The following is a 25,267-nucleotide window of genomic DNA, read 5'->3' on the forward strand; positions in this document are numbered from 1 at the left end:
CACTGCAGGTGAGATTAGTTGTCCATTCTGTATAGTTACAAATAGGGCATCACCCTTAGTTTTCCACCTCATCAAGAAAACCACAACTGCTATGAAGCTGCTCAAACCTTATATAAATGGATATTCCTGTCCTATCCTAACAAAAGTTGCAGACAGAAAGCCTAAGTAGTCCTTTTTATTTGTTCTTCTCAAGTCCTCTTGTGTTCTGAAAGTGGTAACATTCCTGTTCACAGGGATTTGAGTTAAACTGTTAAGAAAATTCTACAGTGGAGAACTTCTTACAATCACCCTCTGAAAATTAACACATTCATTTGTCAGCTAGCAGAGACCATAAGCTGAAGCAACAGAGCAAAAAATCCACAACATTTCAATTAGGTGGCAAAGTTTTGGTTTATGTCCCACGGAGACCATAGCTGTCCCATTTGGATGCTCTTTGTTTTCCAACTTACACAAGTCAAATAATCCTCCTCCCAAGTAGTACACAGCGCCCTTTGGTTTCTTCTTTAGGACCAGGGTTGCAGCTAACGGAACAGTGTTTGAATGAACCCAATGCAGCTGCATTTTTATGTAGATATACTTCACTGCCAGACAATATCAAATGTAGTTTAAACCAACTGTATTAGAAATAGATGCCACTCCCTTCCCAACCTCCCACGTCTTGAAAAAAATAGTTGCTCCAATCTACAGGGTATGTTTTGGTAGCAACAATATTAACAATTTTAAACAAAGTTTACCAAACAGACAACTACTTTTGTTGAAGAAAAAGAAAGGGAAAGATAAAAAGTGAATGAGAAAGGTGTAACACAGATTTTTTTTTTTTTAAATGGCTTTGACCAATTATCCAAACAGAGCCGCTGGATTCATAAGCAGGTATTTTGAGTATAAACCAATGTGCTTTGACTCTTTTTCAAGTATCTGATATCAATTTTGTATAAAGACTTTGAATACACAAACTACCAAAGATACAAGAAAATGGACTCTTCCAAGTCTGAATTTAAGTATTAAAAACTCAAAATATTCCAGGTTAGTATTCCACACAGTACTAACAGTTTTCCAAATTTTTTTTTTACATATCCCAGCTGATTGTGGACTGAAAACAATCTGCTAAGCAGTATTAAAAGATAGTGTGCAAGAGTTAAAACTGTTTGCATTTGGGGGGAAAACATTAAAATCCTAACTTAAAAAAAAAAAACAAATGAAGTGAATGCTTTAACTGGTACACACTGTTCACACCTATATTTCAAGTTTGGAAACGCATATTTTCAAGCAGCAATACAAAAAAGTATCCATGAAGAATGCATAATTTCCGAAAAAAATTATGAAAACATCCCTGCTACCATTACATTTCTAAATACAAAACTGACTACCATATTGTTGCTTCTGTGTAGCAAGAGAAGTTCATTTTCAAAACAGGTAAAATTCAGTCTTTAGGTGTGAATGGTATGAATGAGAGTCCCCTTTTTAAGTTTCTTAAGTTGTTTTTTTTTTTTTTAAAGGATCCTTAAGCATGCAAGCCTTGTAGAGGAGGGCCCAACAAGGGGCAGGGTTGGCTTAGGGCATCCAGTTTAGGACAGAGCTGGGAAAGCTTCTGGATCATCCACGTCAGGAGCAGAAGCACTTGACTGAAAGAGAAACAGGATATATTGTTATTTGGAGAGCCAAGAGATATACACATTACTTTTCATTTATGGCATTCCATAAAACAGTGGGATATTTGTATCCAAAGAATGCACACACAGTTTAACTGTAAGGTTACAAAACTAAAAACAATTTTGCTTTGGCTGGGGGCATAATCTGCTTCATGCTCTGCTTCTTCTATGCTGGATTGTGAGAGTATCTCCCAACAGTCTTGCCTTGTAAGTACCAAAGCTGTACACAGAGTCATAGAAAAGAGATCTTCAAAAAGCATGTTTACCATTGACATGCTCCACCAATACTAGTAGAGAGGGTTTGGGGTTCTTTGTATTCAAGGTCAGTTTTTTACGCTTCAAAGGGCATATACAATCATAGTAAGGCAATCTTTTTCAAACAAATGAAGTGGACAATGGTACGCTCACGGCCATAATAAATTCTGAGATGGGTATCTAATGCTCATCTGTTGGTGCTTAAAAAGCATGAGAGCAGGAGCTTATTTTACTGCATACTGATTAATGCTGAGTATAAGCATGCAGATTTGTTATGCAGCATAATCGTATACACAGAATTTGAAGTGGTGCAAGGTGGATGGCAACAAGCAAGTGGCACCAACTGGGCATTCTAATACAGGCTTCTAAAGTCTGCAAAAAGGTTTATGCCTGTGCTCATGATATAATCAAACCAATGCTTCCCTCGTACCATATATATAGATTTGGAAAGGAAAAGAACATTTAAGTACAATCATGTCACAAAGGCCAGCACAATTCAAGTTTCCCTCTGCAACAACTGTAGCAGGCTCATGGCAGCTTTGAATAGAGCTTTGATCAAAGTATTCAAACACACCTTAGATAACTCTACTCAACATTTGTCTCTTAAAATGGGAACGAAAAAAGCATCTTACTGTGCATCTTACATGCTAAACATGTGCAACTTTAGTCTCCAACTTCAAACCCATTAATAAAATTGCAAAATATCATTCTCAAGTTCAACTAGAAAGTGGAACTATGCACCCAAACTGATTTGATGGTGAACCTGACTTTACTGCTCAGCTTTCATAAGCTTGGCAACGTGACATTGCTGGCTGTTATTTTTAAAAGCCTGAAACTATTTTAGGAGAGAACCAGAAAAACAGCTAAATTTCAGAACTGTGTTTTTTCATCAGCTACAAATGGATAAACTTTGTAACTAAAAATGTATGAATCCTATAAACATACCGACATGGTAGAGAGATTTTTAGAAATACATTTTGAATTCCTAATGAGACTATTTTTTAGCCTACTGAACTAAACCACATCCAGATTTGAAGCCTCCTAAGCGCTCTGTTGTGCTGTACACAAATGCTTCACAAAACTAAAGAAACTGAGGCACTTCTAAGTACAGAACAAATATTATTATGAAATGCCAATTTGGAGCATTGAAAAGCAATCACTATAGATGTTATTGTTTTCTCAATTTCAAAACACGAAACCATTTAAGGGTACAAAGCTAGAAGGCTGGACAAACACCCCTGCTTGGTCCTGGCTAATCTTGCAGAACTCTTTCCATTTCATATGCAGTAAGAAATTCCTAGGTTAGAAATTAGAAACTTGAAAATAGCCCTGATTTGCAAGTATGACAAATGGAGAAATGTAAGATCTAGGGTGAGCCCAGAAGCATAGAACACTGGCTTTCTGCCACCCCTCTTCAAGGATGGCTTCTAAAAACATTGTTTTTCAAGCATTACCCCTGCACTGACAAACTCATACTAGAACAGTGACAAGCACAAATGACATTTTAATCTGGGGATAGACTAGAACATCAGGGAAATCCTACAAACCAATCACATGATACAGATGAATTTGAATATTTGCTTTCTACATCTGGGCGGGGGGGGGAGGAGTTAAACGATATACATGGGCATAAAACTCACCCGTTTGGTTTACTATATTGACTTTCTCTTTTACAAATGTCTGATCTTATATATGGGCAATATACTGGCTCATATGTAGGGTGTTTTTTGTTGTTTTTAAAATACTTGAGTGATAGGGGATTCTACAATACTAGCCTTAGTCAAAACGTATAAGAATAGTATCAAGTCACCAACCTGGTTGGGTGTGTGGATCACATCAAACTCCTTATTAACCAACTAGAAAGAAACACATTCAATCACAAATATTAGCATACCTCTGAAAATCCTTTAAGAGTGAAATCACAAAATAAATGACAAGAACCTTATTTTCACCAGAAACACTTCTTTAACAATTAGAGGTTTACAAAAAATCAATCAATCCAGAAACTGAGTTCTTAGTGAAAATAGATTACACCCTCCCTCATTAAACTCATTCAAAATGAAGCTAATACTCGTGTTTGTGATGAGAACAGATGAGAACGTAAATTACTTATTTTAGATGCAACTAAAATAATTGCAACTAAAGCAACAAAAATGTCTGTCGAGAACTGTAAATTTCATATGATGTAAGCAAGACAGGAATAAATTTATGTCCAACTACATAATAAAACTAATGTATGCAGCATACATAGTATCATCCCAATCTGTATCCCTTTTGTGTTTCATGATTCTTTGGATCCAAGAGGTGGCTACCACTCAACCCAAAAGGACTTTTCCATTTCCCTTCCAGCAACTGCCCCTTGCACCTTGCAAAAAGCTTCCCCTGAAGATCTGGAAGATCCTGGAAAGCAGCTTTAAAGGGGCACAAAAGGCTGGAGGGAGTGGAGGAGAGATTCAGCTATACACATCACCCCAGTACACTTGCAGACGTGCCTTCTTGCTTACACACAGCAAGTTTGGATGCTGATATTAGTTTTCAAAATCATGGTGGCAAGCCAATGTATTTGCCCTCCCAGGATTAAAGCCACCATTGCTAAACAAGCACCTTCCTATGAACTAACTCCTTGTTCCTCTAAAAATGGCTGTGTGTTAGTACATGGGTATGCCACCTTTACTAATGGGGGGGGGGGTACGACAATTAAAAGCAGCTCCATTCCTAAAAACCCTTTCACTGTTTTATTGCAGTTAGGAAATATTACGAACTATTTCATTTAAATGGTAAGAAGAGGCAACTACCTTGTCAGTTCTGCTTCCACGGTTAGCCCTTCCTCCACGTCCACGACCTCCTCTTCCACCCCTACCACCACGTCCAGGACGACCTAGATCCCCAAAATTGATCTCCAGTTGGGACGTGATATCATTTGCTGGCTTGCGGAAGTGATGATCCATTACAGAATCTTCAGCATGAGACTGAAACAAAAGCAAATAAATAACATATGACCGCCTAAAGACCTTTTCATTAAGTACCAACCAGACATACTATAAGCAAAAAGCATTAAGGTACTGAACAATTGCTGTTTCATTCTTCTGACCCCTGCTGCATTCTTCTGACCCCCACCTCTGCTGACTACAGCAAGCAGGGCAACGGGCAGGGGAGAGGGGGGGAGAGGAGAGGAGAGAAGAGAAATACAGGACATTCACACCTTGCTCCACCCACAAGCTGCTTTATGATTAAGGTAGCACCAAAACACAAACACACACAATTCAACTCCAGTTCTTTATTATGGTCTATGACCAGCAAAATAAGTAAATAAATGAAAATAACCAAGGAAATGAGCGTTAGGGGCCCCAACCACCAAATAACGGTCATGCTGTCCTTGAGAGGCAGGAATGGAGCACCACAAGGAGCTTGAGAGTTTCATCCAAGAGGCTTCTGCGTAGGTGCACCACCCAACAGTGTGACTGCAGCACTATATCACAACAAAGATCTGGCAGGACAAGAACATATCCGCAGTTTAGGCTCGCTGTCAGCCTCTAAGAAAGCCCTAAAAACTTACTTGTTTGGCCTGGCCTTCCAAGGTACTTCAATTGTTTTCTAGTATTTTAATCGTTTTAAAATTATTTTTATATTGTTTTGAGCACTGTGTTTTAAATGGTGTGTGTTTGTGTCTTTTATAACTTCTTGTACACTGCCTGGAGCCTTAGGATAGGGCAGTTTATAAATGTAATAAGTAAATAAGTAAAAGTAAATAAATAAATAAATATGATACTGGCAGGACAGCAACACATGCCACTGATTGCTAATTTAATATTTAGCTTTCTAGAGGAGCTAACACAGTGTTCTTTGTTGTAATATCTGGGGGACCAGTGGTGGCCTCATCAACCCTAAGTGTGGCCCTATGACTAACTGTTTATTGGGCCTGTGTGAAGCTTTGGCTGAAGCTCAACTAGTCTGCGCAGTCGTCCTGGGTTTTTTTGGGGTTTTTTTTGGGTTGCAAAAGTAGAGATCATTGAGCACCACTACTACTAAATCCAGGCTAAATCAATTTCAATGACCCCCCCGCCCCAACTCTCAGCATTCTAGATTACATGAACATGCCCTCAATTATCTTGAAATTCTCCAGCTTTGTTTCAAAGCAGGCATCTTAGAACTCTCCCACTCATCCTATTAAACACCCCCAAACTACAACACAGCAATGTGTAGTCCATTAAAAGCCAAAACAAGCAATAAGTCTAAGGAGTGTAAGTACCTAAACACATCTTTATCATAAGTAATCATTTAATAATAGCATCAGAATAATCCTCTCTACAATCTGAAATACTGTTCTTTGAATGAGACAGATGACTCAACTGCCACACATTTCTTTACTCACATTTTTTGCAGTCAGTACAAGTAATGCAATGTAGTAGAATACTACTACAAAATTTGTACTACTGACATTGCAAATGCAACCTATAAAAATAAGTGTCTCTAAGTTACAGAAAAACATCAAAGCCAACCCTGGGGTTCTATTCAAATCTTGGCTAGCTCATACTGTTTTGCAATTGTGCAGTAACCACCATGATTTTCACTGAACTTCCTTCCCTCTCTAGCTCCCTGCACCACAACCACCCAACCCATAGAACTACATAGTTCTATATTATCAGTTTGGGATTTTTAATGAAATTAGTATGAGTTCTAAGCATGAAGCAAAGTTAGAGTATTTGAAGATAACAAAGGACATGTAAATGTGAGAATGCAGAGAGGTTTAGAGGATCTCAGGAACTGGATGGTATACGGCACAATGGAGGGCACAGAAAAGAAAAGGGGGAATTGATGAGAATCATGTTTCCACCTTATGGAACTGCAAAACAGCAGAACTTGAAGTCAGTGTTTGGATACAGTCCCGTATGATACTTAACTATCTGAAAATATATGCTTTGGGTTGGGCATCCTTATTACTATGTTTGTGCAATCTCACAAACCATGGCATTATCTTAAATATTTAGGACTGGGGTGCCAATAATCATACAAGATTAAGAGGATGTTTACCACAGATTCACACAATGTCACTCAAAAAAGTATTAAACTTTTTCCAGAAAAATTGACAATAACAATTCGATGTTCAGTTGTGTAGGTATAAGTAGCCATTATATAGCGCAATCATCAGGGTAGAAGCAGTCAAGTGTTCTCTCTAACAAGGATTCCCAGATGTTGTTGATTACAACTCCCATAATCCCCAAGCAAAAACCACTGCAGCTGGGGATTCTAGGAGTTGTAGTCAGCAACATTTGGGAATCCTTATTAGAGGAAACACTGGAAGCAATGCAAAAAAGTATCCTTTATGACATGGATTCTCAATGTTGGGTCCCCAGATGTTATTGGACTTCAACTTCCATCATCCCCAGCCCCAGTGGCCTTTGGTTGGGGATTATGGAATTGAAGTCCAATAGCATCTCGGGACCCAACACTGAGAATCCTCTTTTTGTAATGAGCGTCACAGAAGGTACTTTACTGAGAACTAGAGGCATATTTCAGAACATGACAAAAATGCACTTATGAACAACATGGAACAAGACATTTACTGAGCAGTAATCATACTAGACCATCGAGAGGGGAGTTATGCATCTCATTTACATCAGCTGGTGTGTTTTTTAAAAAGAATTCTTCAAATCAAGCTTTTAAAGTCTATATTGCTCCTCATTCACTAAATACATATAAAATGGTCAATACCTCATTGGATTCCAGCGGACTCCCCTGCATCTCTGTCATCCCCTTTGTCTGATGCAAGTTGTACGTTGACACACAAGGGAAAAAAACAAAAAAGGAAGAATTAGACTGTACGTACAGAAACTAACATTCTACAGTTAGGTGAATCTGTAAGATACAAATCACTTAACAAATGAACAGAAAAAGGATGAAGTCAATAGTAGCAAGGAGAAGAGGATGTTTTGCAAGTAAAGATACCATGCTTTCAAGCCAATGGCCAACATGATACACAATTCTAACATCTCAGAACTTCTGGTGCTTCTACAGAGGTCAGACAGTAGTGCTACCAGCATTTTCATATTTATTCCCATTGTAGCAAATGGGAAAAACTGTGGTAACGTGGTCATTGCTACCACCAGTTTTCTACAGCGACACTGCTGTTTCCAGATCTGCAGCAGCAGTGCTACAAGTTCTAACAGAGACCTTAGAACTGCGCATTATGTCGACCATTGGAGTTTTGGTCAACTCTTAGTTTAAAAAAGAACACATTAGTGACATGAACAAAAGCAGAAATATGGCTCATATTAAAATATCACCTTAGCTTTAAGTTAGCACTGAAATGCAAATCTGTAAAATACATATTGATTTAGAAAGGATATACAGGACCAAAGAAAACAAAAATATTAACAAAGATAGCTTGAGGGACTGTTACAGTATTTGTTCATCACCGTCATCATCAACACTTTAATTCCAACATTATTATTATTATTTATTCGATTTCTATACCGCCCTTCCAAAAATGGCTCAGGGTGGTGTATAAAGAGAAATAATAATAAGATAGATCCCTGTCCCAAAGGGCTCACAATCTAAAAAGAAACATAAGATGGACACCAGCAACACTCACTGGAGTTACTGTGCTAGTGGTTTTAACATCGATTATAAAGATGTTAAAACTTCTAACTAAACTACTACTACTAAACTGCTAACTTACCCCTTCTAACTCGGCAAAGAGGCACCTTTCAACGTGGTGATTCTCTTTATTTAGCAGGGAGAGAGTAACTGGCCCTATTCACCCCCAGCATAGTACTTCCAGTGACTGTTGCTGGTGTCTATCTTGTGTTTCTTTCTGGATTGTGAGCCCTTTGGGGACAGGGATCCATCTTATTTATTATGTCTCTGTGTAAACCGCCCTTAGTCATGTGCACGGACCGGTTTGGAGGCCATTCTAAAGGCCTCCAGACCGGTCCGGACATGGGGTGGTTTTGGTTCGGGTGGGGGGTTCCAATAAAAACGGGGGGGGGGGGTTTACTCTAGCTTTGCTTTGCCGGCTGGGTTGCAAATGGCTTCTAGGAAGCCTTTCGCAGCTCAGCGGCAAAGCGAACGGGGACGGCAGGAGAGTTCTCCTGCCGACCCCTTGAGATGGGGAGATATTTGGCAAGAAGGGGGCGGCAGGGGATATTTGGAAAGCTGCAGGGGGCGGCCGCCAGCCGAGGGGGCTTAGCTTGAAGGTGGCGGCAGGGACTGGGAGCGATCCTGCCACCCCTTTACGTATAGAAATGGAGGAGCCCGAGCCACGCCAGCGGAGATTGAAGCCGGCGGCACCCTGCCGCCCGATTACTACAAGAATTATGGTTACTATGATGGAAGGGGTAAGTAAAGCCCCCCGTTTTTATTGGAACCCCCCACCCCAGTGCCGGACCGTTTCCGTGCACACCCCTAACCGCCCTGACCTATTTTTGGAAGGGCAGTATAGAAATCGAATACATACATAATAAACTATTGCAGTGTGGTAAAACAGTATCTCACTAAAAAGCCCTCTGTTGCTGACACTGCTATTAGGGCAAGGAGTACTTTATACATGGTAAACTTATTCATCTGAAGTAGTACAGTCCAGGAAAAGATTATATTGCATGCCATTTCTGCAGAATGAAACTAGCTCTAGTGTTCAGGTTTTCAACTAATTATGGGTGGAATCCCTGTCAGTGACCACACCTACTGAATTTAATGAAGCTGGATTATATCTTATTTCTGTGCCCTGAGAACTCCACCCTGAGAACTAGAATATTTACTGAGCTCCTAGCCTAAACTACTTTTTTCTGCAAGGGCTATAAAATTATATTTTAAAGTTAAAGGTAACTCTCAGACACCACATTTTGCACTAGATAGTGAAATCCCACATGAAATGGTTAAACTCACATGTTTGAAGTTTGGGGGAGCAAATGCAAATACAGTTAGGACAGCTTAAAGTTATTTGCTCTAAAGATTATTTTAAGGCATAAATAAAACCAGCATGAAGACAATCCAAAACACTCCAGTTTATATCCTACCTCCTCACTCTTTGACTTGTGGAGAACAAAACCCTTTTTCCATTGTCCATCTGCACCTTCATTTGGTTTGCGGATGTTGAATTCAACTTTTGCACGATCCTTATTCTGAATAGCTTTCCATTCATCTAGAGTCATTTCCTTAGGACCTTCTTCCTTTACTTCCTCTACTTCATTCTCTCTATAAGAAATTTAAAATGATGATGGCTGTTAATTCAGAACAGCAAAACCTGAACATCAAGAACTGCTAGAAACTAGGAATGCCACCCAAATTCAGTGAGTGGCATCCACATGGTGCAGCAGCATGTCTTCAACAGAAGCTCCTTCTGTCAGCAGAAGGATAGTTATGCCCACCCAAGGGGTCTTTTCCACTGTGCTGAGGGTTTGGTAGCCCAAGATCTCAGGGCATCTGAAGCAGGGCTGCAAATGACTCTTCCTCCTCTGCCAAATGTCATCTCTTTGTGTGCACGCACACTCAAATCACACACACACATCCATTTGTGGCAGCAATATTCACTACCATATGTACCACCTCCCTCGTGCACCACTGGGCTGATAATGAATAGGAAGTGGCAGCAGAGCACTGGAAACATTCTTCAGTGCATCTCCAATACTTATTGCACTTTCCTCATTTTCTCCTCCTCCTCCTCATTACCAGCCCAGCAGCACAGAAGGGAGGCAGAGCAGAGTGTGCTCACCACAGCAGACAGACAGTGGCAGCAACTACAAAGAAGATCAAGGGAAGGCCAGTGTTGGAGTGGCTCTTTGCCAAGCGAAGGTGTATCCACCACTTGGCAAAGAGCTGCTCCAATAGCAGGACGTCAAGATGCTCTCCAGCAGTAGGTGAGAGCCTCCTAGTAGAGGTGGATTTGTTGTGATCCTTCCTCAGCAGCAGCGAGGGTAGTCTCTGGATATGGTTGTTCTTTCTCAGATGTATTATCTCACTCTGAATTCCTGGAGTTTGTTCACGGAGCCATGTGAGGCTGTCTCTCCACACAGACAAATTTAAAGTAACTTCCAGGGTCTGTTGCTTAATGTGCACTAATCCCATGACACCCCAAAGAGCAAGGCTACATTCAATTCTGAGTGCTGACTTTTCACAGATATTTTGATTCAACTGTTATATCCACTGACTTCGTAAAATATTTTTAATATTTGTTTCCAATGTTCCCTCTAAGGCATGTTTATGTGCGTACGCTCACAGGTTTTTTGATGTCCACTCAGTTAATTTAGATCCTGCTCAAGTTGAATCAGGAAGGCCCAACTCTGAACACATGTGCGCACAAACTGTCTTGATACTGCCAATCAGAACAAAATTCATTTCGCACACAGATGGAAAAAACTGAGCACACTGTTTCCTATTTGGAAGAAAAGCCAAGGGGAATTTGGTCAAAATAATGCATCAGGAATAGCTATGAGCTACTTGCTATGCACAGACTATATTGGACACTTCTTGTCACAAAGTGGCCTGAGCTATGAACAAACATGTATATTATGACTTGTATGTATCATGTTACAACTATTCAACATACATGATCTCTGATAACAGGCTCAAATAAAAACCTTTCAATTATCAAAAAAAATAACTTAGTAGCCAGCCCAAATATACTGCCAAAAAATTCAAGAATGAATATAGGTTAAGTTCATGTGCTGGCATAGAGTGTGCTTGCCACCACATTTATAGCATATTACCACCTTAAGAGAGGGAAGTTAGTCTTGCTTTGCTGCCCAGGAGTGCTTTCCAATTCTATAGGGTTATGACAGTAAAATAGGCACATAGGTATGTATCAACATAGATAATTCTTCAATAGCTCTTACATGGCAGAATGCAAGAAGCTAGTCCTGGCTCAGGGCATCACCCCATTACTGAGCAATGTCATAGTTTTGCATAGTAGCACCTTATCAGGAGACTGTACCAAAAGCACATCTTCCAACTGTACAGGCAACAAGTTTACAGACAGCTCACAATAAAACAAGTCACACAGCTTCATCCTGCCAGCACAGTGGCTAAAAAAGACATTATGGTAATCACTTAAGATATCAAAATTTCTGAAAGATTTTAGCTTAGTGAACTTTCTACCCAGTTCTATCACGTTCAAATCAATACAGGAACCTTTCACAGATATTCAGATTTTTTACAAGTTTGAAAAATGAACTTTTCATTGATCTCAACTCAAATTTAAATCTCAGTCTGTTACATAACAAGGTATATCAAAATTTAAAATGCAAACTGAAACTGTGAAAACTATTTAAGTAATGCTTGCACTTAAAGTCATTTTTTCTTGATCATGTTAGATTTTAAAACACAGTAGTCAACTACATAAAGGATGGCCAACCCAATGAGAATGATTATACCCCTTTATAACAGTTACTATATTGGGCAGTCATTGAGCAGCAACAAGAGCAACTCTCCTGCCATTTACAAAGGAGCCTCTGTAAGCAATGTTGCCCTGTACAAAAAGTCTGGATGCTACTTAATTAAGCTTGCATTTTGTAAACATCAAGATGTAAACATCAAGTGACCAAAGAATGCTGCTGGCAATTTAATTCTTACTTATTCTCTGAATCAGCAGGTGGATGCTCCTCTCCCTCTGGCGTTTCCTCTGTCACATTTGATTGATCCAAGTCACTGCAATTAAGATTTTTTTTTTTTTTTTTAAATTAGAAGTTTGGAATCAGATTGCCCAAAGTTCACTGAAGTCAAAATGATAAGAAAACATCAAATCTCTAAAATGGCAGGCCTCTATTCCTAGAAAAATATGCCTCAATTATTAAGAATCATATGGTCCTTCTCCAAATACAAGACTATCAAGAACAAAACTGATTAAGACTAACACACCGGAAATGGCTTTTCATAAAGAAACACTGGAAACTGCTTCCGTTAGGTATCACTTAGGTTAGCAGCACTCTGGATGCTATTCATGCATAAATCAAGATTGTATATATTTGTTTGTCTATTATATATATTTAAGGATTTATTTGCTTGTGAAAAAGTCATACTTCCCAATGACCTAGAGATACCAAATCTTGTATACACAATCCTGCCACTGAAATTAGCTGAATTGACTACTTTTTACACCAGAATATGCTAGAAGGTTTAAATGTTTTGAATCTTTTAGAATAAATTCTGAATAAAAATCATATTTTAACTGTTACTGTTCTCAGATTCAAATTACTATGATTCAAAATTACCATAAAAGGTGATTATTCAATACAATGAACTTTTGAAGTTGAAATCCTACAAATTTAAAACTGTTCTTTGACTTCCCTTTTGCACGCACTTTAATAAAAAGATTCTATTACATATATTTCATTCCTTGAACTGTCCTAGAAGTGTAATCTACTTAGCCCACTGAACGACAGGCCTCACTGGTTTGTGAACTCTTGTTAAGAGCAGTATATAAATATTTGTCGTCTTAGTCTCACCTACTATTTTGGTAGAAATCTGGTTCTACTACTTACAATGAACAGTAAAGCACTATAAAAGACACTGAAATTGGAAATCATGTGTTCTTTTCCCCTGCCCCTTAACTCCCAACACAAATTTCTGTACTTGCACAATACGATCTTGCAATCATATGGGATTGCCCATTGTTTATAATGAAAAAAAAAACATTTCAAATACTAACGTTAACTCATCTTTGACGTTTCCCCAATTGTGCGATCCGCTTCCACCACGTTTATCCTCATGCTTTAGGCCACTGAAATGTGAATGTGAAAGAGAACTAACAAAACTGAGTTAACATATACAGAAATTCAAAAGCAAATTTCCAAAGTAATATGCAGATGGATAGCAGGATATTTTAGAGAAATTTTAAAAGCTGAGTTTAAGACTTACGATCTGTCGCTTCCACTATGCCTATCAAATTCACGTTTGCCTCGGGAGTCAAAACCATCACCTCTGCCCATTCCACGTCCTCTGCCACCACGGCCACCTCTTCCACCTGGACCACCACGGCCACGAATAGGGCGATCGATAATGGGTCTATTGTAAAAGTGAAATTAGGAATTTTGTTTGCAAGTGCAGTTTACGTGGCTTAATGAAATAACCTTTAAACAATTCTAGTTACATATATGTAGTATGTACATCATAAATGCTTCTATCAACAATATTATGTTCTCTAGAAACTATTTCTTTCCAGCATTATATTTTTAATCTAGGATGAAACTACCCAAGGGCTACTAACATTCTTTAATACTACTTTGCTCATACGGATATTCAACTATACAAATATAAAATGGTCAGGTTGAATCAAAATGGGTGGAGAGGAGAGCTGGTCTTGTGGCAGCAAGCATGACTTGTCCCCATAGCTAAGCAGGGTCTGCCCTGGTTGCATATGAATGGGAGACTTGATGTGAATACTGAACACTGCAAGATATTCCCCTCAGGGGATGGAGCCGCTCTGGGAAGAGCAGAAGGTTTCAAGTTCCCTCCCTGGCTTCGCCAAGATAGGGCTGAGAGAGATTCCTGCCTGAAACCTTGGAGAAGCCACTGCCAGTCTGTGAAGACAATACTGAGCTAGATAGACCAATGGTCTGACTCAGTATATGGCAGTTTCCTATGTTCCTAAAATGCTGTGAACCAAACAAGCAACAAATCACAGTAAGAAACATTCTGCATTACTAATTTACAGACTAATCAGATCACACCTAATTTTCTGGAGCCACAATTTTCTCCTCAAACAATCTTAGAACTCTTACTTATCAACAGAAAATTCTCCTCCTTCACCCTTCTCTTCAGCAGGCTTGTCAAATCTTCGTTCCCGAGGAGGCCGTCTCTCTTGTCTCCTCTCAATAGGCTTTCCTTCTCCCTGAGGCTGCTGCTGCTGCTGCTCAGGCCTCCTGCCAATTCGCCTTATCCCTAAAATAGAAGACAATCCACATCAGTAGGTTATTTATGAAAAACCCCTGCTAACTGGGCAAAGAGGCACCTTTTACCGTGGTGATTCTCTTTATTTAGCAGGGGGAGAGTAACTGGCCCTATCCACCCCCAGCACAGTACTTCCAGTGACTGTTGCTGGTGTGTGTCTTATGTTTCATTTTAGAATGTGAGCCCTTTGGGGACAGGGAGCCATCTTATTTGTTTGTTATTTCTCTTTGTAAACCACCCTGAGCCATTTTTGGAAGGGCGGTATAGAAATCAAATTAATAATAATAATTTATCCACTTCCACAAACCAATTGCTCTTCTTTAAAGCACAGCAGAGATATAATAGATAGCTTATGGATGGTAGTATTTCCAACAGTTGAAGGTGGTATTATAAAAGTGAATTTGCCCATGATACATACTTTATGTTCCACTATGCATGTTTGTTTAATTTTGCAGGGTTTTTTTTTAACTGATTCAAGCTTTACTCCAGAAAAACTAAAATTAAGCCCTGAGAAAAATGCACTGCTGAAATAAATTGGTATTTAAATATTTATACCCTTCCCTTAAATATAACAAAATCTACAAGGCAGAGTGTGCTTTGGTGTTACTTGTTGCAGCTGTCCACTGACCAGTGAACCACCAGCACCACCACCAGTAAAAAAACTGGATCCCCTCTCCACTAATTTCACACCACAATTTTGGAACAGTTTTCAAAGAGTGTTTTTTATTTTGTTTTATTTTGGTAGTCAAAGAATTGATGCTATATTCACAAAGCAAAGATTACTTCTAAACTGTACAACAAAAATACAATGAAAGGCTACTTTCCCCTCTATTAATGTCTCCACAGAATTGAAAGACTAGATGAAAGGCTGCTTGCAATGTGTGTGAAATTGACTAGACGTGAAATTGACTTGCACAAGATTAGAGTTACCACTGAACAGCCTTCCGCACCCCCACCATGTGAAGACAATACTGAGCTAGATAGACCAATGGTCTGACTCAGTATATGGCAGTTTCCTATGTTCCTACATGTGAGCAGGTTAGTCATGGTAGATGAGGAGTTATGCTACTGTCAAGATTGTAAGGAGGCAGCTACTCCAACTATTCTGATTTATCTATAGCTGATTTCACACAATCACAAGGATCCTGATTAAAACCTTAACCAGGATTAGTGAGCCCAATTTTCAGAATCCAGAATTGCAGAGCAATCCTGGTCAAACCACTATGATTAATCAACATTTAACCAGGTCAGATAAAATTCTGGATTCTCACAATCAGCTCCACATGGTTCATGAATCCTGGTTAACTTTCCTTGTGATTGTGTGAACCCAGTCTATGAAGCACTATGGGGTACTGCATTAGTCATCCGTCTTCCCACAACTCCGCAAAAATCAGAAAGAATCTTGAAACTAAGAGCAACAGGCCCCAGCACATAATTCACTCTATTCTCTACCTGCTATAACAATTTGCAATGGTTGTTGCACAGCTTTGCCACACTGTCTGCATTCAATTGCCTATGCCAATGTAAATCAAGAAATGGCTGTGCCAGTGCAGCTGGGAAGTAGAACAGTTCCCAAGTTCACCTTTCAAGTAAGGTCATTTAAATGAAGTTAACTTTAGAAATTCACTTTTCCTCTTAGCATCAATGGCTGCTTCAGACAATAACTTTAATATCAGTATAAAATGAACGGAAAACGTAAATACACCCACTTTACAGAAGAGACTTGTTCTGACTGGCTTCCAGAGTTCTGCTGAGCATATCTTCGCTGTGAATCAGTCATGAATATAACCTTTCAAAATAACTTTGCACTTTTGATTTAAATAGTAACGTCAGAAAGAACCCCAGGAGTACTGGATACAGACCACCAAAACATCAACAACCAATCTCATCTAGTAAAACAGATGAAACATTATGGGCTAGATACTTTTTGATATATGTAAAACTGTTGCTTATGAAAACTAGACAAACTAGATTTTTGATAGAGCATTTGAGTTGATCTGAGCAGGTACAGGTGGCATATTTGCTATTTCAGAAATAGAACTGACATATCTCATCCACAAATATGCTAAGCAGGTTGCCATAAACAACTGTATCTTTCAATTAGTGTGAGCACCTGCGTCAGACCCAAACCCACTCTCAGAGCTGTCTGCTGTGACCTTAGTTCAGAGAAAAGGAGATTGCTGCCACCTGCTATGGTAGTCATGCCCCTATTCTTCCCACATGTGGGAGCAAGGGAGAAATCCGCCTTGGTCATTTTCCCTGCTCCCTTTTCAAGCTTACAACAAGCCACATATATGCTTTTTAATGCCTGCACTCCTACAAAAGCATCTCCCAGTTATCCAGCACGCTCTACAAAGCCAGGGCTACTCCTGGATGCAACTGAACAATGGGTGCTTACATTCACTGCTGTCACCCCAAGCAAGCATCCATACCAACAGACACACTCTACATAATCTATATCATCAAAAGACACGCTTTATACTTGAGAGCCACTCCGAAGTAGCAAAACTACTGCTTCCAAGTATCTCTGAAGTTGAACACGTAAGGAAAGAGACTTTACCACCCACCCAAATCCATGAAAGGAGTAGGGTTGGTGGCTGTTAGATATACTGCACAACAACATCATATACAATGGCCATCTAAAAACCTAGGGCTAATTGTGTACCTTGCAATTCAACAGGTTCTCTGAATTCAACACTGATCAATGACTGGTTCATGAACAATGCAGCTCACTATTTCTGTACAAAAACTTCAAACAACTATCATAGAACTAGCTTTGATTCAATTACTATAGTTGAGCCTATTCAACTATACCCAGTACATAAATCACCTGGAGATATATACATAAAATAAAACCTTCCTCTTGTCCCAATAAGTTAATGCTGTACTGGAATTATATATTGGAAGTAGATACTGGTTCTCCATTTATCTCCTAAAAATTTCCTTCTTATATAGAACTACTACCAAGTATGAAAAGAGAGGCAGTGTGGTATGCATTGCTGGGGATATTACTGGCCCTATGCAACAGGTGCCACCAACTGGAACAAACCACACTATTGCAGGCAAAACAGAAAGCCACAACAGGCATTTGTATTACCGGCAATAATAGTTCTATGTAACAGCTTCCCACGTCCCTGAAAAGATAATTCATACACAACCCTAGTATTACACTATTCTGCAAGGGAAAGTCGCTGCTTCTTTAAAAAAAATATATCTTTAATGTTTCTTTCCCCAAAAGAGAGTACAAGGAGCCCAGTTGGATCTTTGTTTACTAGTCAGCCATAATCTGCAGTCACCACTCACCCCTTCCCCTAAATTATCTGCAGAGAATTTGGGAGACAGCTTTGGATAAGGTAGAATACTGCTCAGCATAATGAGACCCCTTCCTACTTCCCCTCCAGTGTCAGGGGAGAGACTGACATGTACTAGACAGAGGCTGTTCACTAACAGTAGAAAGACATTATAGTGTAACGTCTACATCTTGGTGCTTTGGCGTATTCCTGGAGTTCTTTATGTTTGAGTCAATTGTGAAAAAAGTCTTTTTAATAACATAGCAATTCAATCCTAATGGGGGTGCAGTAGATAGCAGAAACCAAACAAGCCCAGCAATATGTACAAAATGCACATGGCCTAGGTATGACCAGTTAATCTTCACTAGTACCATAAAAACCTGATGTAGCAGAGGTCATAATCAAAAGAAGTTAGATATTCATATACAAAGATCAGTGATAATACACTGAGTATTCAGTAATACAGCAGTTGGTAACAGAATCAGAACCATATAAAATAAAAGGCACACCTAAAAAATCTTTTTAATTAAAAGCTAACTGCATAAAGTGTTAAAAGGACATGCTAGTTCTTCAAGTCAAGGAAGGCCAGCAGATTGTTACAAGATTGAGAATTCTACATATGCTGTCCCAAGCAGTGGTTCCTCTAATTTTTTTCATCTCTGTGCGAAATGAGTTTTGTTCTGAGTGGCAGTATCAAGGCCGTGTGTGTGTGTACCTGCATTCAGAATGGGGCCTTCCTGATTCAACCTGAGCGGGATCTAAAATGAACTGAGCGGACATCCAAAAACTTGTGAGCATGCGCAAATGTGCATGCTTTAGAGGGAACAGTGGTCCCATGCTCTTTGAAAGGAGAATTCACATATTAATAGAAATATTTTGGTGTGCTTTACATAAAAATGTGGACCTGGAACACGGAAGAGCTAACACAGCAAACATCAAGCCATGTTGATTGTGGACAGTATGTAATAGAAGAACTAGAACACAAAATGATACACAAGTGTCAACAGCTTCTATACCTTGCAGAATGTTCACCCACTACCTAAACTCACATTGTTGCCTAAACTCAGAAGTATTCCTTGCCCATGTGCAGGACTCTTAAACAAAAGTAACCATAAAACTACTCTCTAGGGGAGTATTACATATATGGTAATTTCTACAGGCAAGAGCATCATGACATTAAGCTTTCAGATACTACCAATGCATTTTATATATACCCTGGAGAATCCTCCAAAAAATTTTAGCAATATGAATATCTGTGCCCAAGTTTAAGTATTACAAGATTTGGTTTACTGCCTTAACCATCTTTTCTTCCTGATGCACACACTTTCTGACTATATGAGTAAAAAACCTGTTTTCAAAAACCATAGAAGCCAAGTCATTTTAAAGTTTAATACACATTTTTCCATTCATAAGTTAACAGTACTGCTTTCACAAGTATGATCTACATGGAACACACTAACCTGAATATGTTTACAAATTGGTTAATCCAGCTAACACAATAAATAAAACAACCATTCAATTGTTTTCATAAACTAATCTAAGTTATACAAAATCAACATTCAAGTTAACACCAATTCCAGTGCCCATAACCACCTCTATCTGCTGCTCTACAATTGCCTGTACTAAATGAAGTTTTGGAAGTAAGCCAAACTATCCTCCAAACACACACACACACAGAGACCCAACCAACGCCTCCCAACCACATGCTACTGCTGCCAGTTAATTCGCAACAGCCTCTTTTTCTTTTTTAAAAAAAATTCTTGCAGCCATCTATGTGGTTTTCCCATTATTTATTATTACAATTCTATACCACCCCCTCCAGAAGCTCTGGGTGGTTTACAAAACCAAAACAAAATGTAATTATTTAAAAATCAAATTAAAAACCATATAAAATCTAAAGAATTCAAAGTTTAAAACAGTTAATACAATTTGGCCGGGGGGGTGGTGGTTAAGGGCTCTCTTAAAAGGTTAGTAATGTTTCTAACCCACAAATTTCATCTCACAACCCAGGAGCAACTGCAGAGAGCCCTGTCCAGGGTTGCCACCAGACAGCTGGAGACAAGAGGGACCTCTCCAGAAGACCTCAACATGAAGTAGGGATCATACAGAAGCAGGCGTTCTCTAAGGTAACCCTCACCAAAACCATTCAGGGCTTTAAATGTAATAACCAACACTTTTTATTTTGCCCAGAAACGTATTGGCAGCCAGAGGAGTTGTTTATGTACAGGCATATGGTCTCTCTGGGTTACCCCGGAGACCAATCTGGCTGCAGCATTTTGAACTAACTGAAGTTTCCAAACTACATATAAAGGCAGACCTATGTAGAGTGCATTGCAATAGTCAAGCCTGGAGGTTACCAGTGGGTACATCATTGTTTTAAGATAGCTGAATAAGATAAAATGCTCTCCTAGCCATTTCCTCCACCTGAAATACCAGGGTGAGGCCTAGATCTAAGAGCACCCCCAAACTGCATACTTGTTCCCTCTGGGGGAGCATAACCCCATCCAGAAGAGGAATATCAATCCCATATCTCAAATTCTGAACCCCTGCAATGAGCACCTCTATCTTGCTTGGATTCAGCTTCAATTTGTTCTTTCATCCAGCCCATTACTGCCTGTAGGCAGGTGTTTAGCGAATAAATACCATTACCTGATGATGATAAGGAGAAATAGATTTGGGTGTCATCAGCATACTGATTACTTCTCCTTACTGAAAAGATATTGAATGGAGTCACTGCAAGGGTGTAGAAGCTGGGAGGGGAGGTAGCCATTTTTTTTTTGAAAACACGCAAATAGGAATCACACAAGTGGCAGTAGTCACTGAGCACAGTTCATATATTTTTCAGTACAAATAACCGAATCCATCTAGTTATGTACTCATATACAATCTTCACATTAACTTTAAGTGTTTTCTACTCAAACACCAAGTATTTGTTGTAATCCTAGAGGGTTCTCACATCAGCTAAACTCCTAATGCAATTCTGAAAGAATGCTACATTCTTTCACACAAAGTAGACATTAATTTCTATTAAATAATTCAAGTTAAGCTAATCAAGTTGTATTAATACACCCTGGAACTTAAGTGGTGTGGTAAAAGCAACTGGTAAACAAAATGATTACATTTATATTTTTAGGGCATTTTGTAGATCACTACTCTCAACTATATAGCTTTACACTTCATAACTTTTAGCTATTATCAAGTTTCATGTCAAGATCCCCCACCCCATAAAAGCACATGGAGAACCCTAATCTGTGCTTTTGGGATTTTTATTTTAGTTAAAAGATATGCAATTCATTTCTTTCTGCTGCACAAATTTAAAAACAAAGTCCATGAATTCACAAAGCAGAGTGTTTTTCTTCAATTATTCTGCAAATCTAAAAGATATTTACCCACATGTGCCATGTTCAATCAGCTTAAAGCAGGAAAATGATTAATTCACTTTCCAAATGAAGAGACCCTAAAATTTTATCTTGAGAAAAATAATATGATATATATATGCAGAAGTAATGCTGAAATTTTACTAAAGAGAGATCTCTACACTGCAGTTCTAGTCATACCTACCTACCGGAAAGTCCCACTGAAATGAAGCTTACTTCAGCATAAAGACAAATAAGCTTGGGATGCATGTCTGCATTAGAAGCAACTATAACAGGATGCTGGACTAGATGGGCCTTGGGCCTGATCCAGCAGGGCTGTTCTTATAACCAGCATTTTCTTCCACAAGCACGTACACACATTCATTTCCCACATTACTACGTAGGCCCAACTAAAGGGGCTCCATTTTGTCTCTGTGCTCAGACCGAATAGGCAGCAGTAGGTAGCAGGAGCGAAAAGAAGCGAGCCAAGCATCATGCGGGCAACGCACGTGGCCCAGGTATAAATTGGCTACAACTTCATTAGCACCACCGCGTGCCCAGAGTGCTTTTTGTCCTCGCTGAAGACAGAGTTATACCAACGCAGCGGCTCTCAATTGGAAAGCCATTTTCGTCGTCTCGATACTCCAAAGCTGACAACACCCCCCCCCCACCTGGCTGGCCGGCCAGCCCCCGTTCAGGCCTCTTGAGGGCCGCCAAAGCATCCCGACGCCAGAGAGACGAAGCCACGTTTTGGCCGTTCGTCCCTCAGCACGGCTCCTGCTGCCCCCAGCCTCGAGAGCTCTCCCGCCTGGCCTCTTCAACCGAGCTGCTGCTGCTGCCCGCCTCACTTTCCCTTCCACGCGGCGCGTCTTCACACGCCCGCCGTTCAACACGAGGCGGTTCGATTCAGGCGCGGCAGCGTCGCCTGAAAACCAGAAGAGGGAAGGAACCTGCCGCCTCTCTTCAGCCTAGCGGAAAGGGACGGGACGGGACGGGGCGGGCGCCCTGCTCCAGCACCATGTGCTGTTCAGCGGCGGCGGCGGGGCTCCCACAGACTCGCCTGACGCGGAGCAGGAGAAACACACACGGGCGAGCGCGCGCGCGCTCACACACACCCCCTCCCAGCCCCGCTCGCTTGCTCTCTCCCCTCCCGCCCAGCAGAGCCACTGCCCTCGCGAGGGGCCCTCCGCTCCCCCGGCTCACCTTCCTTCCTGAGGGGCGCGGAGCCAGGCTGCCCGCCTCCGTCCTCTCTTCGGTCTCCGGCACCGCCAGGCCCAGAGGAAGAGGAGGCGAAGGGCGGCAGCGGGTTCTTGCGCTCCTTCTGCGACTCCCTGCGCAGCTGCTTGGCCGCGCTGCCGCTCCCGCCACCGGAGCCGGACTGACCCGAACCGCCGCCAGAGGAAGAGTTGGCTTGGGCTGCCTGCCCGCCGCCACGGCTGCTTTGGTGACCGCCACCGCCGCCACCTCCTCCAGTGCTCTCTTTCTTGCGGCTCTCAGCCGCCTGGATCACCTCAAAAGGGTCGGATTCATCGTCCAAGAGCTGGTCAAAGCGGTTGGTAACAACGCAGCCGAAGCCTTCCTGCAGGTGTCCGGGCATGATGGGCCCCTCTCGGTGGGATCCCTCTCGGATACTGCCCAGGCCCTAGCCCACCCCCGGCGCACTCGCTTGCTGCCCACACAAGATGGCCGGCCCCCAAAGAAACTCGCTTCTCTTCCGGCGAAGCGACATCCGGGAAACAGCAACAGACGGCGCTAGCGCGCTGAGCATCTCGGGAACTGGAGGCCAAACTTCGCGAGCAAACAGCTCATCTCCGGTTAGGGTTAGAGAGGGACCACGATTCCCAGCAGGCACCGCGGCACTAAGGTGGCGAAAAGTAGGCGGCTGAAAGCGGCCTACTGCGAGCGGGTTGCACTGGAACAACCTCTATCTAAGGAATCTCCCTACTTATTTTATTTTGGAAAATGGAATAGAAGACAGCATTTGCCACCCATCTTAAACCGAAATGATACCCTCTTTAAATAAAGCAAACCCAGGGATGCCGTTCCTTGAAGGCATAGCTGAAACCTGCAGGCCGGCGCACCTCAGGCTGCTAACTCATGATCAGGCTGCACATTACATGTTTATCGGTACATGCAATACATTTTCTATGTATGCATAGAACTGCAGTGTGTGCATTTGCTGCTCATATGCGTTTCTGAATGCATCACTATACACTTGCACAGGTATAAGGACTGCTTACTTTTCTTAGCCACTTGTACATTTATTGACTGATTGTCCCAACAGACCTTAAAGTACACACACTACTGTGGGGGGGAATTAAAAATAGTGATCAAAGATAGGGAAGGGACTTGTTTCAATTCATTTACTTAATTTGTCATTTTATCCGCTTTCCAAAGAGCTCAATGGTCCTTCCATCTTATTCTCACAATAACCTTGTGAAGCAGGTTAGACTACCCATTGAGTTTCTTTGCTGAGTGGAGACTTGAATCTGAATCTCCCTGGTCTTCAACAAGTAATATATGAATGGTCTCAAAATTCTACTGATTGCCAAATGACAGCCAAAATACTCATTTAAGCATTAGAAAGAAAGGCGGTGAGGCAGCAAATGCATTATGCAGGTATTGAGCACTTACTTGGACTGAGAGCCAAACTAAATTAGTCATGAGTAGTTCCATTGAAATTAAACAAGCTAGTAACTGTCCCATTAATTTCAGTGGGACTACTCATGAACAGTTTTGTCTGTCAGCAGTTTCCAGTTTTGCTTGATGCCATGTCAACCTCGGCTGCAGACCTGTCAAATTCAGTCCCTGCTGCCTATCCTCAAGACATTTCTTCAGTTATCTTCTTGGATCTGGATCTCTGTATCAAAGATGTTCTGCAAGTTGTCCTATGGCCAGTAATGGTAAAATATGAAGTGGGAATGGCTTTGAAATTATACCCATCTATGCAGCTTCAGAAAAGAGCAGGCTAAGAAGCTATAGTTGCAACGCACACACAGAGAGAGATTTTACTCTGGATGGAAAGCATTGTGTGACACATGCTAGCTTCTGTTATAAACATTTCAATTGGTACATTTGTTTGAGGAAAAATAGATGAGAGAATGTGATGTCCACTAATTGTATATAGGGATGTGCATGGTCCGGACCGGCACCGAGGGGGAGTCTACCTTTAAGGGCGGGGGGGGTAGAACTTCCCCCTCCCGCCGCTCATCCCCCTCCGGCGCTGTAGTTTCAAGCGAAGTTTTTGGGGCGGCAGCGTTCCTCGCTGCTGCCCCTGCCCCCGTCGTCGCCTGGAAGTCTCCGTAATAGCAGCACGCATGCGCGGGCGGGGTAAGTTCTACCCCCCGCCCTTAAAGGTAGACCCCCCCTCGGTGCCGGACTGCCGGACCGGTCCGGCTCCAAACCGGTTCGGAGGCCTCCAACATGGCCTCTGGACCGGTTCGTGCACATCCCTACTTGTATATATTAAAATATTTATTATTTATTTATTTATTATTAAAACTTTTATACCGCCCTTCCAAAAGGCTCAGGGCAGTTTACATTAAAACACCATTAAAATCAGTTAATAATTAAAACAAAAATTATAAAGCATAAAACAATGATTAACCATTAAAAACATCATAAAACAACAATTAAATAATCAGAACAATTTAAAAACAAGTATTAAAAAGCTGAGAAAGCCTGGTTGAAGTGTTAAATATATCATTCAAATTACATTATCATACTCTGAAATACATGAAAAAGATACCAACCACAATTACAAACATGCTAGAAACAAAGCTTCACTTCACTATTCCCAAATCGACCTGTAAATAAAACTAATCATTAAGTGAAT

General features: G+C 40.8%; 1 protein-coding gene across 2 annotated transcripts; it reads right to left on the reverse strand.

Annotated features, from left to right (window-relative positions):
• Positions 1 to 599: 599 nt before the first annotated feature.
• Positions 600 to 23,158, reverse strand: SERBP1 (SERPINE1 mRNA binding protein 1). 2 transcript variants are annotated; one of them, XM_053247449.1, is made up of 10 exons: positions 22,636 to 23,158; positions 14,618 to 14,777; positions 13,755 to 13,901; positions 13,546 to 13,641; positions 12,471 to 12,545; positions 9,920 to 10,097; positions 7,617 to 7,664; positions 4,700 to 4,873; positions 3,719 to 3,760; positions 600 to 1,622 (listed from the first exon to the last, which is right to left on the reverse strand). In XM_053247449.1, exons 1-10 carry the CDS (start codon positions 23,027 to 23,029, stop codon positions 1,566 to 1,568), a joined length of 1,371 nt encoding a protein of 456 aa, XP_053103424.1. In that variant the 5' UTR covers positions 23,030 to 23,158; the 3' UTR covers positions 600 to 1,565. The 2 variants fall into 2 exon arrangements, with proteins under 2 accessions (XP_053103424.1, XP_053103425.1); XM_053247450.1 differs by having other exon boundaries at positions 13,546 to 13,617; positions 22,636 to 23,156.
• Between the last annotated feature and the right edge of the window lie 2,109 nt (positions 23,159 to 25,267).

The sequence above is a fragment of the Hemicordylus capensis genome, chromosome 4, assembly GCF_027244095.1.
Source record: "Hemicordylus capensis ecotype Gifberg chromosome 4, rHemCap1.1.pri, whole genome shotgun sequence".
Taxonomy (NCBI): Eukaryota; Metazoa; Chordata; class Lepidosauria; order Squamata; family Cordylidae; genus Hemicordylus; species Hemicordylus capensis.